This window comes from Balaenoptera acutorostrata, chromosome 1 (genome assembly GCF_949987535.1).
Source record: "Balaenoptera acutorostrata chromosome 1, mBalAcu1.1, whole genome shotgun sequence".
Taxonomy (NCBI): domain Eukaryota; kingdom Metazoa; phylum Chordata; class Mammalia; order Artiodactyla; family Balaenopteridae; genus Balaenoptera; species Balaenoptera acutorostrata.
In genome coordinates, this window is record NC_080064.1 from 86,957,359 (window position 1) to 86,973,128 (window position 15,770).

General features: G+C 35.9%; 1 protein-coding gene across 2 annotated transcripts in view; it reads right to left on the bottom strand.

Moving 5' to 3' along the window:
• DPYD (dihydropyrimidine dehydrogenase) overlaps positions 1 to 15,770 on the bottom strand; it is an 808,008-nt gene that overhangs the window by 768,633 nt on the left and 23,605 nt on the right. For both annotated transcript variants that reach the window (XM_007169549.2, XM_057551077.1), the window contains exon 2: positions 53 to 163. In XM_007169549.2, coding sequence (XP_007169611.1) covers positions 53 to 163 — 111 coding nt within the window. The remainder of the gene's footprint in view (positions 1 to 52; positions 164 to 15,770) is intronic.

Genomic DNA, 15,770 nt, shown 5'->3' on the forward strand with positions numbered 1-15,770 from the left:
TGTGTAGAATGAGATAATTTTCAGCATAAACTCATGTATCAGTGGTACTTACAAAGCAGTTCTTATCAGGATTTCTTTTCCAATGTTTCTTGGCTAATTTCTTGGCCAAAGTGGAATGGAGAGTTGCATGAGATTGTGTTCGAGGATTTAAAGCCAGGATACTCTGAAGACAGTATAAACAAAGTGTAAGCAAGTGTAAATATGTTGGCATTTTAAAAAATCAAATTTTATTTTAAGATTCCCCACACATACCCCAAAGACATATATTAAAAATGTTGTTTTTCCCTTCTACTATTGTAATTCCACAACAAACTTATCTAAAGTAATTATTTACTAGGTGATATCCCAGCTGACTTTATAAAAATATTTATTAATGATAATACAGAGTTCAAAAACATGTGAAATATAACAAATAACTCTTTAAGATAAATTTTATAATTAGTATTCTTACATGAGAATGAAAAGAGAGGCACTTCATTCCAGATTTGATTTAAAGTAGTAATAATACTCTCTACCTTAAGTTTTTAGAGTTTTACCAATTGCTTTCAAACGTATTATTTAATTTAACTTACAAACAGCTACTATTATCCCCAAATCTTGGATGATCAAATAAATTCAGGGTGGTTAAGTAACCTGTTCAAGATCTCACAATTAATATGTGGAAGGGAATGAATCAGAACTCAGTTCTTCTGAGTGTTGGGCTTACATGTGAATTCACCCAAAGATGAAATCAATATATTTTACTGTGACTTTGTGAGGTATAAAGTAGAAGAGAAAACCTTTCTAACCACACATGTAAAGCAGCACCTGAGTAACTGAATAAAGAATTAATTCCAAATCCCTGTCTTAAGCAATGCTTTAAAACATAACCACTAGGAGTCTTCCAGAACAATCACATGAGGACCTCTGCAGATCAACTCCCCAGCAGAACAATATAACTGATAAAAATTAGTAAAACTGAGAATCCTTTGAAATCTCCAGAAATTGTCATAAAGCCAAAGAGCAAATGAAGAAACATTTATTCAGGAAAAATCTAAAACTTGGTAAGAATGGCGAGGGTCTGTGGCATTTGAAGTGCAGTCTGCCCCCAGCCTCCACGTTCCCAGTTCAGCCTGACGGAAATTCTACCTCAGGTGAGTACAGCCAAGAACACAGAGCTCCCTCTGCCCCCAGCCTCTAGCTGAGGCTGTGGTGTCTCCCAGAGAGAGGCAGGACATGAACATTTCTCATCCCCTCTCCCTACTCTACCAGCTATGCAGCAACTAAATACCAGAAAGTGCAGCTGAGAAGTCAGGAGCTCCTTTGCTTCACCCAGCCCCCACTCATAGAGCAGAGGCTCTACTTCAGGAGCAAACATACCAGTAACAATGGGGTCCTGATCACCATCATCTCAGCTCACTCATGGTTTAGAGTTAGCAAACCAAGAGAAGCAAACTGAGATCAGAGGTTCCTGCCTATACCAGGGCCCTGCTCATAAAAGCAGGAGTGTCACTCTGTGAGAAGCAGGCCACTGTAACCACCCCTAGATCTGGAGCTGTGGCTCAGAGATTTTTCCCAGAGAAAGAGGCAGGCCATAAGAACAGACGGATCTCCCCAGAAGAAGTGACTGTATTTGAATTAATACATAGGAAGGGCTTCCCTGGTGGCGCAGTGGTTGGGAATCCGCCTGCCGATGCAGGGGACACGGGTTCGAGCCCTGGTCCCAGAAGATCCCACATGCCACGGAGCAGCTGGGCCCGTGAGCCACAATTACTGAGCCTGCGCATCTGGAGCCGGTGCTCTGCAACAAGAGAGGCCGCGATGGTGAGAGGCCCGCGCACGGCAATGAAGAGTGGCCCCCACTTGCCACAACTGGAGAAAGCCCTCGCACAGAAACGAAGATACAACACAGCCATAAATAAATAAATAAATAAAATTTAAAAGAGATAAGCAAAACATAAAAAAAAAAAAATACATAGGAAGTTCAAGCCTAACGGTAGTCTCAAAAACAATAAAGATTTTGATGCCAAACAATTAAGACAAAACTGGTAGCTTCATGAGAGCAATAAAGTAAATCATAAGGCAGACAGTTTACCAGAAAGAAATAGCTAACAGCTCCTGTAGGGCCACAAGAAGCCACAAAGACTCACCTGAAAACTACCCCTGCAAAGGGGCCCAAATTTAACTGAATCACACTGTGGAGCAATTTATATCCCAGGGCATTGTCAAAAACAGCAGAGCAATCAACTAGCAATCAATAGAGACTAAGAGCTGGCTGTGATACCAACAGAGGTGGATAGTTTAACAAAGAAATCCAAAGAGAAGACACAGAGAGTCCCACTAAAACCACTGTCATCCCAGAGTTACTGGGCACACACCCACGACTTCACCCTACACGAGTGCTATCGGAGGTTCACACCTTGAGGGAAATAGACTTCCCTAAAGTAGTCCACCAAATCACTAAACAAATATGCAAACAACAACAAGTCCCCATCCCTGGGGTGGGGGAGAGGGAAATTAGTATCCTGAATTGCTATATTACCTGAAATGTTCAGCTTTTAATAAAAAAAAAATTATAAGACATTCAAAGAAGCAGGATTATGTGATCCATGCAAGAAAAAAAACAGATAACAGAAATTGCCTTTCAGAGGTTCCAGGTATAAGATTTAATAAAAACTTCAAATCAGCCATTATAAGGAAGGTATAGTAACAACATCTCATCAAACAGAGAATATTCATACAGAGATAGAAATTATTTTAAAAATTCTGGAGATAATAAACTACAATAACTGAAATGAAAAGTTTGCTAGAGGGGCTCAATAGTATATTTTAACTTGTAGAAGAAAGAATCAGCAAATTTTAAGAGAACTCAAGAGAGATTATGCAATCCAACAAACAAAGAGAAAAAATAATTTTTTTTAAATTAACAGAGCCTTAAAGATATGTGGTACACCACTAAGTACCCCAAAATATTGTAGCAGGATATCAGAAGGAGAGGAAAGAAAGGAGGAGAAAAAAGTAAAAGGAGTAAAATGACTAAAATTTTGATTTAAAAAAAAGACAGAAAAAACATTAAAATATATATCCAATAAGCTCAAGAAATTTGAAGTAGGATAAAAGCAAAAAGATCCACACATAGGCACATTGGTAAAAATGCTAAAAGTCAACACCAAAGAGAAAATCTTGAAAACAGCAAGAGAAAAATACTCATATGTACAAGGGAACTCCAATAAGTTTAATGGTTGACTTCTCATCAGGAACAATAAATGTCTGAAAGTAGAAGGATAACATTTACAAGGTACTAAAAGAAAAAAATTGTCAACCAAGAATCCTATACTGAAGGCAGAAGAACAAAAAGGAAATAGATTTGAAGTATATTGTAAACCAACTAGACCTAATAGATATCTATAACCACACTCCACCCAACAACAGAATATACATTCTTCTCAAGTGTACACAAAACATTCTCTATGACAGACCAGATGCTAGGCCATAAAACAAGCCTTAATAAATTTTAAAGGATTAAAATCATACAAAGTAGTTCTCCAACCACAATGGAATCGAAACAGATATCAATAACAGAAAGAAATCTGGGAAATTCACAAACAGCTTACATGAACATAGTAAACATTGTGCTGAGAGGAGTCAGTTACAAAATAACACATATTGTATGATTCTGTTTATACACAATGTCCAAAATAGGCAAAGCTATAGAGACAGAAAGTAGACTGTGGGTGCCAGGGGCTGGGGGATTAGGGGCAAATGCAACATTACTGCTAAAGGGTATATGGTTTCTTTGCGGATGATGAAAATTGATTGTGGTGATAGCAGCACAGCTATGAATACACTAAAAGCCTTTGAATTCTACACTTTATACAGGTAAATTGTACAGTATGTGAATTATATCTCAATAAGTCTGTTACCAAATAATAATAATAATAATAAACACATATTCTACATTCAGTGGATTTCACTGTATACTGCATTCATTCTAATAAACATCATTGGGATTTATTTTATTATCCCAGTATAAATGAAGATTACCTTTAGTAATTGCTATATATGATATACATGATATTTCTTCAATCTATCAATTTAGATGTCTGTGTTCTGGACAACAAACGAACAATAGAGCTATGAGTTTTAAACAGTGTATTCCTTATGATGAAATAATGCCAAAGCAACCTAGTAATAAGAGCCAACATTAGAAAACATAAGTGGGCTCCCCTGGCGGTGCAGTGGTTAAGAATCCACCTGCTAATGCAGGGGACACGGGTTCGAGCCCTGGTCCGGGAAGATCCCACATGCCGTGGAGCAACTAAGCCCGTGCGCCACAACTACTGAGTCTGCGCTCTAGAGCCCACGAGCCACTACTATTGAGCCCGCGTGCCACAACTACTGAAGCCCGTGCGCCTAGAGCCCATGCTCCGCAACAAGAGAAGCCACCACAATGAGAAGCCCGCTCACTGCAACTAGAGAAAGCCCACTAGCAGCGACGAAGACCCAATACAGCCAAAAATAAATAAATTTATTTAAAAAAAGAAAGAAAACATAAGTAATCTCATTTTTATACAAAAAAAGTTGAAAACACTTTCTTATTATCAAATAGATGCAGTTTTCTTTTAGTTATTCAACCTGAACCATTACTAATCTCACACATTAATTCAAACTGATAAATAAAAAGATGACATTTTTTAAAGGTAGTTATTGTGGCCAACATTTAAAGGAAAAAAAAAACTGGGTAATATGCAAGAAAGATGGCTGTATTTCATTTAGTTTTTACTTCCACAATCCATATTGTGATAAATGATTATGTTTATCTATGTCGGCATAGTAATGTAACTTTGAGAATAAATATTCTGAATGCAACTTATTGGCTGCTTATCACAGTAACTTTTCTTTTACACAGCATAAGTAGAAAGTATAACACAACATGAAATATTGGGTTAACCTTTTGCAAAAAGGCAGTGAGTTGAATTCAATGGATCTTGGCTAAAAATAAATTGGATTGTGGAGAATGGTTACCAAGGATTTGACTTAATAATATCCCAAATGAAAAGTGATATAAAATAAAAATACAAGACATGAGTGGTTGAGAGCTGTTAAAAACAATTTTCCAAAGCAAGACTTTTTAAAACTAAAAGTCAATATCATCAATAACTAAGCAGCTGGCAGAATAATACAGGAGAGTTCTAAATTGTGTTCTTCCTAAGAAATGACCAAAGCCAGGTCCTAAAAGGGTCACGGGGTCCCCTCTCTGGATAAATTGAGCACTATAAGAGGCCCATTAACCCCTTCAGATATAAGGCATATTGCTTATAAAGGGAGATTTTCTCCCATGCAAAGAATTTGGCCTTTGGCTTTCCCATTTTCAGTAACACAATCAAAATGTACTGGTGATTCTAAAGACAAAAAACAGAATTTGAGAAAATTTCATTGTACTAATTTTATTTAGGTTAAGAAATGATAGAATATGATCCAGAGACAGATTTACACATGAGATCAAATCAGAGGCATGCGTTGTCACTGTGCTGTCTGTCAGTGCTATTCTGGGAAGCAGCTGGAACGCCACAACACACAAACTAGAATTGTGCATCTGAGGAGCATCCTTCTGTACTGCCACAGAGAACACAAAGAGGAGCCCATATTGACTACAATCACAGGCCCTCACTTCACAAATAAAAGCATTAAGTCTTAGCCCAAAAATACTGGAACTGAGTACTGAGAGCGTGAATTCCAATTGCAGAAAACCACTTGGCCAACATATTCTCTTTCTAAAAACACAGCTTTGTTTTATATCACAATATCGATTATTAAAACATAATGCACCATTAAGCTCCTTTCATCCTTTGCATTTTAAATTATAAGCAAATGTTTCCTCTTCAGTACTGGTCATTGCTTACTGACCCATTAACATAATACACATACACTGACATTTTTTATTTACAGGCTGAACTTAATGAATTAGATTTTGTCTTATTTAAATTATGCTTAAATTTTGTCTCTGATAACTTATCCTGAGTTCTCTATAACGGTCTCCTACTTTCCATTGCATCAGGTAAAAAATAAGTAAAATTTAAAACATGCTTTTCTCATTTTTTCATAATTCGGTATAACTATCTTGATTTCAACAAAACATTGTATTGTGCTGCCATTCTTTTCCTCTAGAAATATTCTCAGCTAACAGAAAAACAGAAACAACTATTGCTTAATGCTTTTGCTAAGTATCTCTTGCTTCATCCAGGTAACAATCTAACAAATGTTCATCAATGGAGAACTGAACTTTTCAGTACTCATTTGCTTAACAGTCTCTTGCTTACAGGCCCCAATCTCAGCCAATTACCCTACCCTTTCCTATGTCTATCACTAGTCACAGTATAAGGCAAGTTTAAGTAAGTAACTTAGGAATTTACAAAGGTGTCTTTGGTTCTTGGATAAGCTCAGAACTCCAGCTGGGTTGGGAGCTGAAGAGGAGAGAATGCAGCCTCCATTTTGCACCTTGCACCCACACTTGAGATATAAATAACCTTGAAGTCTGAAAACCTTGGAAAACCATGGTAATCAGTCCCGGTCAAGAAATCTAATTATTCTTAATGCACTTTCATTCTTTGTCCAGGCTCAGATTTCTTTTCCTTTAGGTTGGACTACCTTTCCAAATAACTTATCTTCCATATTTTTCATTTTACTAGCTCTATGCAAAGAACATTTTTTCCTTTATGCACAATGACTAAGTCACTGCAGTTAATACATAATTGATGAAGGATGGAGTCTCTAACAGTCCTAAATTTTACAACTTTCATTGTATTAAATATTTACTAAGCAATATGCATAGTGTTTCAGATTAAATTTGGGCTTAGATTTTAGCTCTACTATTTTTGCTGGTTACTTAAACTCTCAGTCCCTCTACTTCTTCAACTGTAAAATGGTCATTAGTAATAGTACCTACCCCATAGGGTTGTTTTGAGGATTAAATAAAATGACATATAAAACTTAGAATGGTGCATGCAGAAAGTGCTTAATACATGTTATCAATTAGTATATGATGGGACTAGATTTTAGACTCCACTCAACCCATTTATATTCATATTCTTGTATTGTTAATTTTGAATACATATGTATATATGAATCATACAGGAATATAGAAACAGATGAAGGCAACAGGTGAAAAGATAACTATAAATGAGACTGTAAGTAGAGATGTATCCCAGGTGAAACCAAATCTTTGGTCTCTGAACTTATCTTTGCCCTAAGCCTGCAATTTCAAAGGCACATTGCCTGAAAATGCAACATGCTCTTCACAAATTAAAATGGAAGGGTCATGAAATTCAATTACAGATTTTTAAAATCCAGTACATGTATATAGCAATGTAGATATCATTTTATAATACATACAACTCTATATAACTCATGGACCTTTGGTTGCAACATGTTTAGGTGAACTCACATTACATTTCCTTCCCAAGAAAGACAGGGCAAGTCAAAAGTGATGAATTTATAAAACATCAAAAAACTCATCAACTGGAAGTGAATGAACCCCTTCAGAATGCTAGTCACTCTGGGAATTCCATGCCTGGGAAATTTGATCTATTTCTACTGAACCAATAGTGAACACAAATAAAATAGTTTATGTATCTTAAAACATTGCATTCATCATGTCACTCTCCTATTCAACAAGCAAAGGTCTGACACGTGAAGCTGCTGTCTGCCTTTGCAGGGTCCAGTATGCACTCTCCTTCACTTACAGAATACACACCACACATTAGGCACCTAAGTGCTCCCTAATTGAAAAACGTCTTTTAATGTCTTTCAGAAAAGATTAAGAACTCAAACACAGGATCCATAACTTATACATCTGATATTAATCTCCTAATTCTTAATACAGAACAGAGCATACCAAAGGTGGTGACTGATTCTGACTTAGACACTGTATTAGTCAGCTTGGACTGCTATAAAAGAATCTCACAGACATTTCTTTCTCACAGTTCCGAGAAGGCCCTGTCTCTAAATACTATCACATTGAGAGTTAGGGCTTCAACACATAAAATTTAAGGGGGACACAAACATTCAGTCCGTAACAGCCATGTAAAGGATTCTACTATCTGTGGAACAATGCAAATGCTGTTAATCCTGGGCATCAACTTAAAAGATATTTTTCTCTTAAGATTGCAGTGGTACTACATTGAGTCTACACTTTTATTTTATCAAGAAGAAACTTCAGATTAAACTAAAGAGATATTACATGGTATAGCTTAAATTTTAATAAATAAAAACAATATTGACAAAGAAATTAATACTAGCCATTAATTATGTATCTTCCTTTATTCCTTTAACCATTTGAATAGCATATATACCTAGTTATGTACTGTTTATATATTTTCATCACAGGAATTGAAAACAAAGTGTCACATGAAAACCCTTATAAAGTGGTATCAAAAATATAAAAAGGGCTTCCCTGGTGGCGCAGTGGTTGAGAATCTGCCTGCCAATGCAGGGGACACTGGTTCGAGCCCTGGTCTGGGAGGATCCCACATGCCACGGAGCAGCTAGGCCCGTGAGCCACAATTACTGAGCTTGCGCATCTGGAGCCTGTGCTCTGCAACAAGAGAGGCCGCGATAATGAGAGGCCCGCGCACCGCGATGAAGAGTGGCCCCCACTTGCCGCAACTAGAGAAAGCCCTCGCACAGAAACGAAGACCCAACACAGCCGTAAATAAATAAATAAATAAATAAATAAACCCAAAGTTTAAAAAAATAAAAAAGATGAGAACCTGTACTATACCCATTTTATTTAAAACTTTCACTACTTTATAAACTATTTTCTATTTAATATATTATTGCAAAGTATCCCTGCATTATATATTTAAATAAAAACCAATATTTGGAAAAGGCATAACTATAAAAATTCATGCTAAAATAGTATCTTACATTAGCAAGAGTTGTATATATATATATGAATGTATACACAGAATCTCAAAATTATGCACAAAGAGAATTAAAGAGAATTATTACATTACCAAAAGATATTCACCAGTTCACTGATAATTAAGAAAATTCATATTCTAGAATTTATACTTTTTTATATTCAAGAAAAATTAGTAACTTTATCTCAAAACTTGCTTTACAGAAATTTTTTGGCCTCAAAAATCAGCCTTTGAGTCTTTTTAAGTAATATGAAAACTATTACAATTTACCTTTAATCTATTAACTTTTGTGTATAAGATACATTGTTTCTCAAAAGAGCTGTGTTTACAAGACAAAGGGTCATTTTAGTTCAAGAGAGGCTAAGTGTATGCCAGCATGCTAAAAATAAAGCAATACTGGAGAGCCAATGGAAAAGCTAGAAAACAAGATTTAAGGGGAAAGAAGAGAGTATGACCTTGGCTGAGTTTAGATTTTTTTTTTTTAATTAACTAAATTGAGCAAGTAGCATGATTTTCAGGTTCACAAAATCGTAATAAATCAAGGATTGACTAGTTGCCCTTCATTTATATGGTTAACAGCTAAAAGGAAACATATATGGGCTAGCCAGTGATTTATAACAGAAATAAAAACTAAAATTATTTTTAAGTGATCTATTAATTTCTTGATTTTATTAACATGAAGAATTATCATAAGATACATTTTCTTTTTGCCACCAGGAAGAGATCCACACCTGTGCAGAGACTAACCTACTTTCTTCCTTTTTTCCGCCCCACCATCCCCTAGTCTATCCCCACAACTGTGCTTGCTTAACAAAAACTAAGGCAAAACCGTTGAACCAGCCCCAGCCAGAAAGCGCCAAGACAGTCAACCGCCCTGAACCGGTTCCAGCCAACCACGAGGGCAGCGCCTGTGCAGACAAGACCCAAAGTGTCCACAAGTTGCCTTTGCCTCATTACCATGCTAAGATCTCCGTCCAAAGAGGGGGCTTGCACTTTGCGAGACACAGTTTGTGCTGCGTGCAAAGAAGCCCAAAGGACTACTCATGCTCTGGTTGTTTCTGGAAATTGCCGCCCCTTTCCCAAATTCTGATGGCATACTCACCTGTTAGCCCTTAAAAGTTTCTCGCCTCCCTCCCTGAGGGAGAAGGGTTCAGTAGAACACGGAGCTTTCCCTTCCTCATTCCTTAATCAACAAATAAAGTTTCCTGCTCTGCTGTGCCGAACCTGCTCCCCTTCAGTTGGTGCAAGCAGCACCAGGCAAGGAAAGAACCCAGCTGGGATCCACCCGATCCAGGAGGGGGTCAGTAAGAATTTGAGAAGGATAAGTGTGAGGCAACGATGTGGTGAGTTTGGGAGTTGAACTATTTAAAATCAAGAAAATGCAACTTTTGAAAACGTTTTTTTTAATTATGCTATAAGCTTTAGTTTACTTCTCAACTCTCCATGACTTTTATGCCATATTCAATACTGTTGATTTGCTCTTCTATCCAGAAATTCATCGTCTTTGGTTTCTCTGGTATCAGAGTTTTAAGGCATCTCTTTCTATTCACTGCCTTTACTTTTGTGACTTCCATTGCCCTCTTGACCACAATTAAGGGTCCTTAGACCTCTTCTGCATGCCCCTTTATTGATGATTTCTTTTCTGCAGCTGAGTCTTATATCTATATTCCAAACCCTGAGATCTCTCTCTGTCTTGATCTACAGTTATCTACTTCACTGAATGCCAAATAACCCACTTGCATGTTCCATCATTATCTCAGTTTCTTCACATCAAAAAACAATGTATTGTCTTTTTCACCCAACTTTTTAACTCCACTTGAGTTCTGTCAATAATACCACCACTTCTCCAGTAAATTGAACTTCACATGCGGTCAATCTGTAACTACTATTTCTTTTGTTCCTTAAACCCACACAATGCCAATGTTATTTACATTTGGCTCATCCTCTGTATTTCCTATTTCACCTATTTCTACAAACTATTACAGATCCTATTACAGTATACTTGGATCATGATATAATAATACTCTCCCAATTAAACTATTCACCTCAATTCTGTACTTTCTCTCTTTCCTATATAACAGACATCCTACACACATATAAATGCACATGCACACACACATATACACACCACAAAGCTTAAATGTCTCCCCATTACATACATAATGCCAATAAAGCTATCACCTTGCTATTCAATCTGGTACCCACACATAGACACACCACAAAGCTTGAATGTCTCCCTGTTACATACCTAGTGCCAATAAAAATTATCACTTTGTTATTCAATCTGGTACCACTTACCACTCCAACCTACTTCCACTCTCACCTATTTGTTGCTTATTGAGTCTATGTACAATCCTACATCCACACCTCTGCTCACATCACTTCCTGTCTAGGATGCAGCCACTTTATGTTAGTTTAAATGCTAACTTTCCTTTAAGAACTAAGAACTATTTCCTCCAAAAATTAAGAAGAACTGTCCCTGCCTCTATTTAGATCACATCCATGAACTTCTAGATAACCTATTGCCACTGTCATTGGACACATCAGATAGGATATTAAGTAATTATTAATATATATGCCCTCTCATCAAACTGTTCAGTAAAACCCTCAAAAGCAATGATATAGTTTATATATCCTCCTGTCCTCAAAACCAAGCATAATTTTTCATTAGTAAAATTATGCAAAAAATTGTTAATAAGAAAAGTTCTTTAGCAAAACAGTCATAAAAAGCAGCAAAAAACTTCCACTGGAGAACGAACTTTAATGATGGCAAAACAAACAGAATTTTGTTTTCTTCTTAGTGTTCATTCTATTGCAGAGGACAAAGAACACCATTCAGTATCTGTCAGCACTTACAAAGATTTTTAAGCCATATAATCATTAACTGCTCCAAAATGGGAGGTCAGTGTTTTCCTGCTTTCATTGGAAGGTTTAATCGTGCAACTCACTTGCTGAAGCAGCAGGGAAACACTTTGAACTGAACCTTGCAATCTGTGGTAATATAACACCAGCAACAAGTTCTGACAAGAAAACAAATGAATTACTTGTTATCCACTTTGAACATGTTCTAGGGTCAAAATTTTGGATTTTATTACACAACACAGACATCTCCAACATATGGTAGATGTGGTCCCTACGACAAAAGAAGATGCAGACCACTGGACGAAGTAGACACAAAAAAATAAAAATAAAGTGGTCTAAGTATGTTCATAGAGCAATGCATGGTGCTAAGTCAGCCCAGAAGGTGAGTCTAGGAAAGGCTAGATTTGAAGTGTATTTCTGAAGTGCTTCCCTTGTAATCTTTAAAATAAAAAGGAGATCCTCTTAAAAGAAAGTATGATTTCTTGTTTATAACAACAAAAACCTGGAAAATACCTGGCAAGAAGAGAAAAGTTAAATTATGGTCTGTCTACAGTTGAGTAATATACATACTTATAAATCGTGTTTAAAAAAATACTTACTGATGTGGAGAAAAAATTATGAAAAGTTTTTAAAAGGAGGAAAAATCAAATTTATATATGAAATAAGATCAGTTCCATGAGAAAGATATAATTTTGTGTATTAAATAACTATTTTAATTAATATAAAATTCATGGATATAATTACTATCTAAGCCCCTTCTCTTAAGTGATATCTTGTATTCTTAATGACCTTTGTTTGAGTGCCTAAGAGAATGATCTCCATTTATTATAAAAAGTAGTATTAGCTAATGGAAAATATGCAGTATGAAGTCAGATCAAGATATCTCAATTCTTTAACAAACATGATCTAGCAATTCCAACTAGGGGCATAAATATCTCACTTTAAATACTTTTGATTTAAACCTAAATTAAGATATGAAGAAATGAAGCCTCTTTTACTACTCTTCAGTTGTAATTAAATACTACGTGACCTAAACTGGTTTCCTTTCAGGAATAAATAAAATTAACTCTCTGCATCTTCTCAGGGTCTCTAGGATTTAGTACATTAGAGTTGGAATGGACTTTAGATATTAATATTTGATTTCCCATCCTAACTCAGAAATCTTATTCCAAACACTTATTAAACTATATCAAATTTATCAAAGAAATATGACAAAGCATTAATCTATAACATATACAAGGCTCACACAAATTATTAAGAAAACAAGAAAATGCTAAAAGATAAATACAAAAAGGGCATAAACACTTCACAGAGGAATGCATGTATATTTCCAGTTAAAAAATGTTCAGTCACCCACTGGGTCTTCATTGAAATAATTTTCTGCTCCTATCACTAATAGAAAAGCTCTTGTCAACTCTCTGATGACGAACAAGTTGCCCAGTATTTCTCTTTGTGCTACTGTTGTCATACATTTTACTTTTTTTTCATATTTTTCACCTTTTTTTAACTTTTCAAGTAATTTTTATAATAGCTTTATTGAGATATAATTCACTTACCACAGTTTACCCATTTAAAGTATACAATTTAATGGCTTTTAGTATGTTCACAGAGTTGTGCAGCCATCATCATAATCAATTTTAGAACACTGCATCAATTCCCCCTCCCCAAAAAAATCCATACCCATTAGCAGTCACTTTCCATTTCCCCCAAACTCCCAGATTCAGGCAATCATTAATCTACTTCTTGACTACCGATTTATCTGTTCTTTTTTCCCAGCTTCACTGCAGTATAATTGAGATTATAAAATTATATATATATTTAAGGTATACAATGTTGTTCTAATATACATATACATCATGAAATGTTACCACAATCGAGCTAATTAAAGTACCCATCCCCTTACAGTTACCTTTTGTGGGGGGGGGGGGGGAAAGAACATTTTAGGTCTACTCTCAGTAAATGTCAAGTAATACAGATTAACTATGGTCACCACGCTGTACGTATCAGATTTCTAGAACGTGTTCACTCTGCATAACTGAAACTTCGTACCCTTTGACAATCATCTCTCCATTTCCCCCACCTCCCAGCCCCTATTTTTGCCTTTCTGTGCCCAGCTTATTTCACTTAGCACAATGTCCTCCAGGTTCATCCATGACATTGCAAATGAGAGAATTTCCTTCATTTTTATGGCTGAATATTCCTGTGTGTGTGTGTACTCCATTTTAGTTATTTACTCGTCCATTGATGGACACTTGAGTTGTTTCTGTATCTTGACTATTTTGACTAGTGCTGCAATGAACATGGGAGTGCAAGTATCTTCTCTTCTGATACTGATTTCTGTCCTTCGAATACATACCCAGAAGGGGGATTGCTGATCATGTGGTAGTTCCATTTTTAATTTTTTGAGGAAATCTCACACTCTTTTCCCTAATCGCTGTACCAATTTACAATCCCAAAAACAGTGCACAAGAGTTCCCTTTTCTCCACATTCTCACCAGCACTCATTATCTTTCGTCTTTCTGATAACAGCCCTAACAGTGTGAGGTAGGCTCTCATTGTGGTTTTAATTTTCATTTCACTGATGATTAGAGGTGTTGAGCACCTTTTCATATACCTATTAGCCATTTGTATGACTTCTTTGAGAAACGTCTATTTGCATCTGCCTTTTTAATTGGATTATTTGTTTTCTCACTATGGATTCCCCTATTCCAGACGTGTCATATAAACAGAATCACACAATATATGGTCTTTTGTAACTGCTTTCTTTCGTTTTACACAATGTTTTCAATGTTTTATCCATGTTGCATTTTACTTTTATATATATTATAAACCCCACACTACATAGTTTTCATTTAAATAATTACCTTTTAATGACCTTTAAATAAGTAAAAACCATATATTTACCCATGCAGTTACCATTTTTGCAGTTTTGTATTCCTTTGTGTAAATCAATATTTCTGCCTGATATCATTTTCCTTGTCTGAAGGACGTGACTTCCTTTCACATTTCTTACAGTGCAGGTTTGCTGCTGATACATTCTTTCAGCTTTTGTCTGAAAAAGTTTTTTTCACCTTAGTTTTCAAATGCTGATTTCACTGGGTATAGAATTCTAGGTTGAGAGTTGTGTGTTTTTCCCAGTACTTTAAATATGTAGCTCTGCTGTCTTCTCACTTGCATGGTTTCCAAGAAGAAATCTGTTTACCCTATCATTGTTCTTCTGTACCTAGTTTGCCTGTTTTTTTGTCTGCTTTGAAGATTTTCTCCTTATAACTGGTTTTCAGCAATTTGATTATGATGTGTCTTTGTGTGATTTTCTTCATATTTCTTCTGCTTGGCTTCATTGGGCTTTTTGGACCTATGGATTTATTTTCTCAAATTTTCTTCTGATTTCTCATCCCATCACCACTCCTCTCCTTAGGGGATTCCATGTACGCATATATATTAGGCCATTTGAAGCTGTCCCACAACTTGCAGCTCATGTTTTTTTTCTCTCTATGCTTCATTTCAGATATTTACTATTGCTATGTCCTAAGTTCACTATCTTTTCTTCTGCACTATCTAATCAGTGTTTCATCTTATCCAGTGTATCTTTCATCATAGATATTGTAGTTATTTCTATAAGTTCAATTTCACACTTCTGTCTTATCTTCTGTGCCTCTACTTAACTTTTTGAACACATAGAACATGTTATAACTATTTTAATGTCCTCTACTAATTCTAACATCTGTGTCAGTTCTGAGTTTGTTTCAATTCATTCATTTTTATCCTCATTATGGGTTGTATTTTCCTACTTCTTTTCAAAAATGTCTAGTAATGTTTAATTGGATGCCAGGTATTGTGGATTGCACCTTGTTGGGATGTTTTTGTATTCCTATTAATATTCTTGAGTTTTGTTGTAAGACATAGTTATGTGGAAATCGTTTGATCCTCTTGGGTCTTGCTATTAAGATTTGTGAGGTGGTATCTGAGCAGCATTTAGTTTAGGGTTAATTATTTTCCACTACTGAG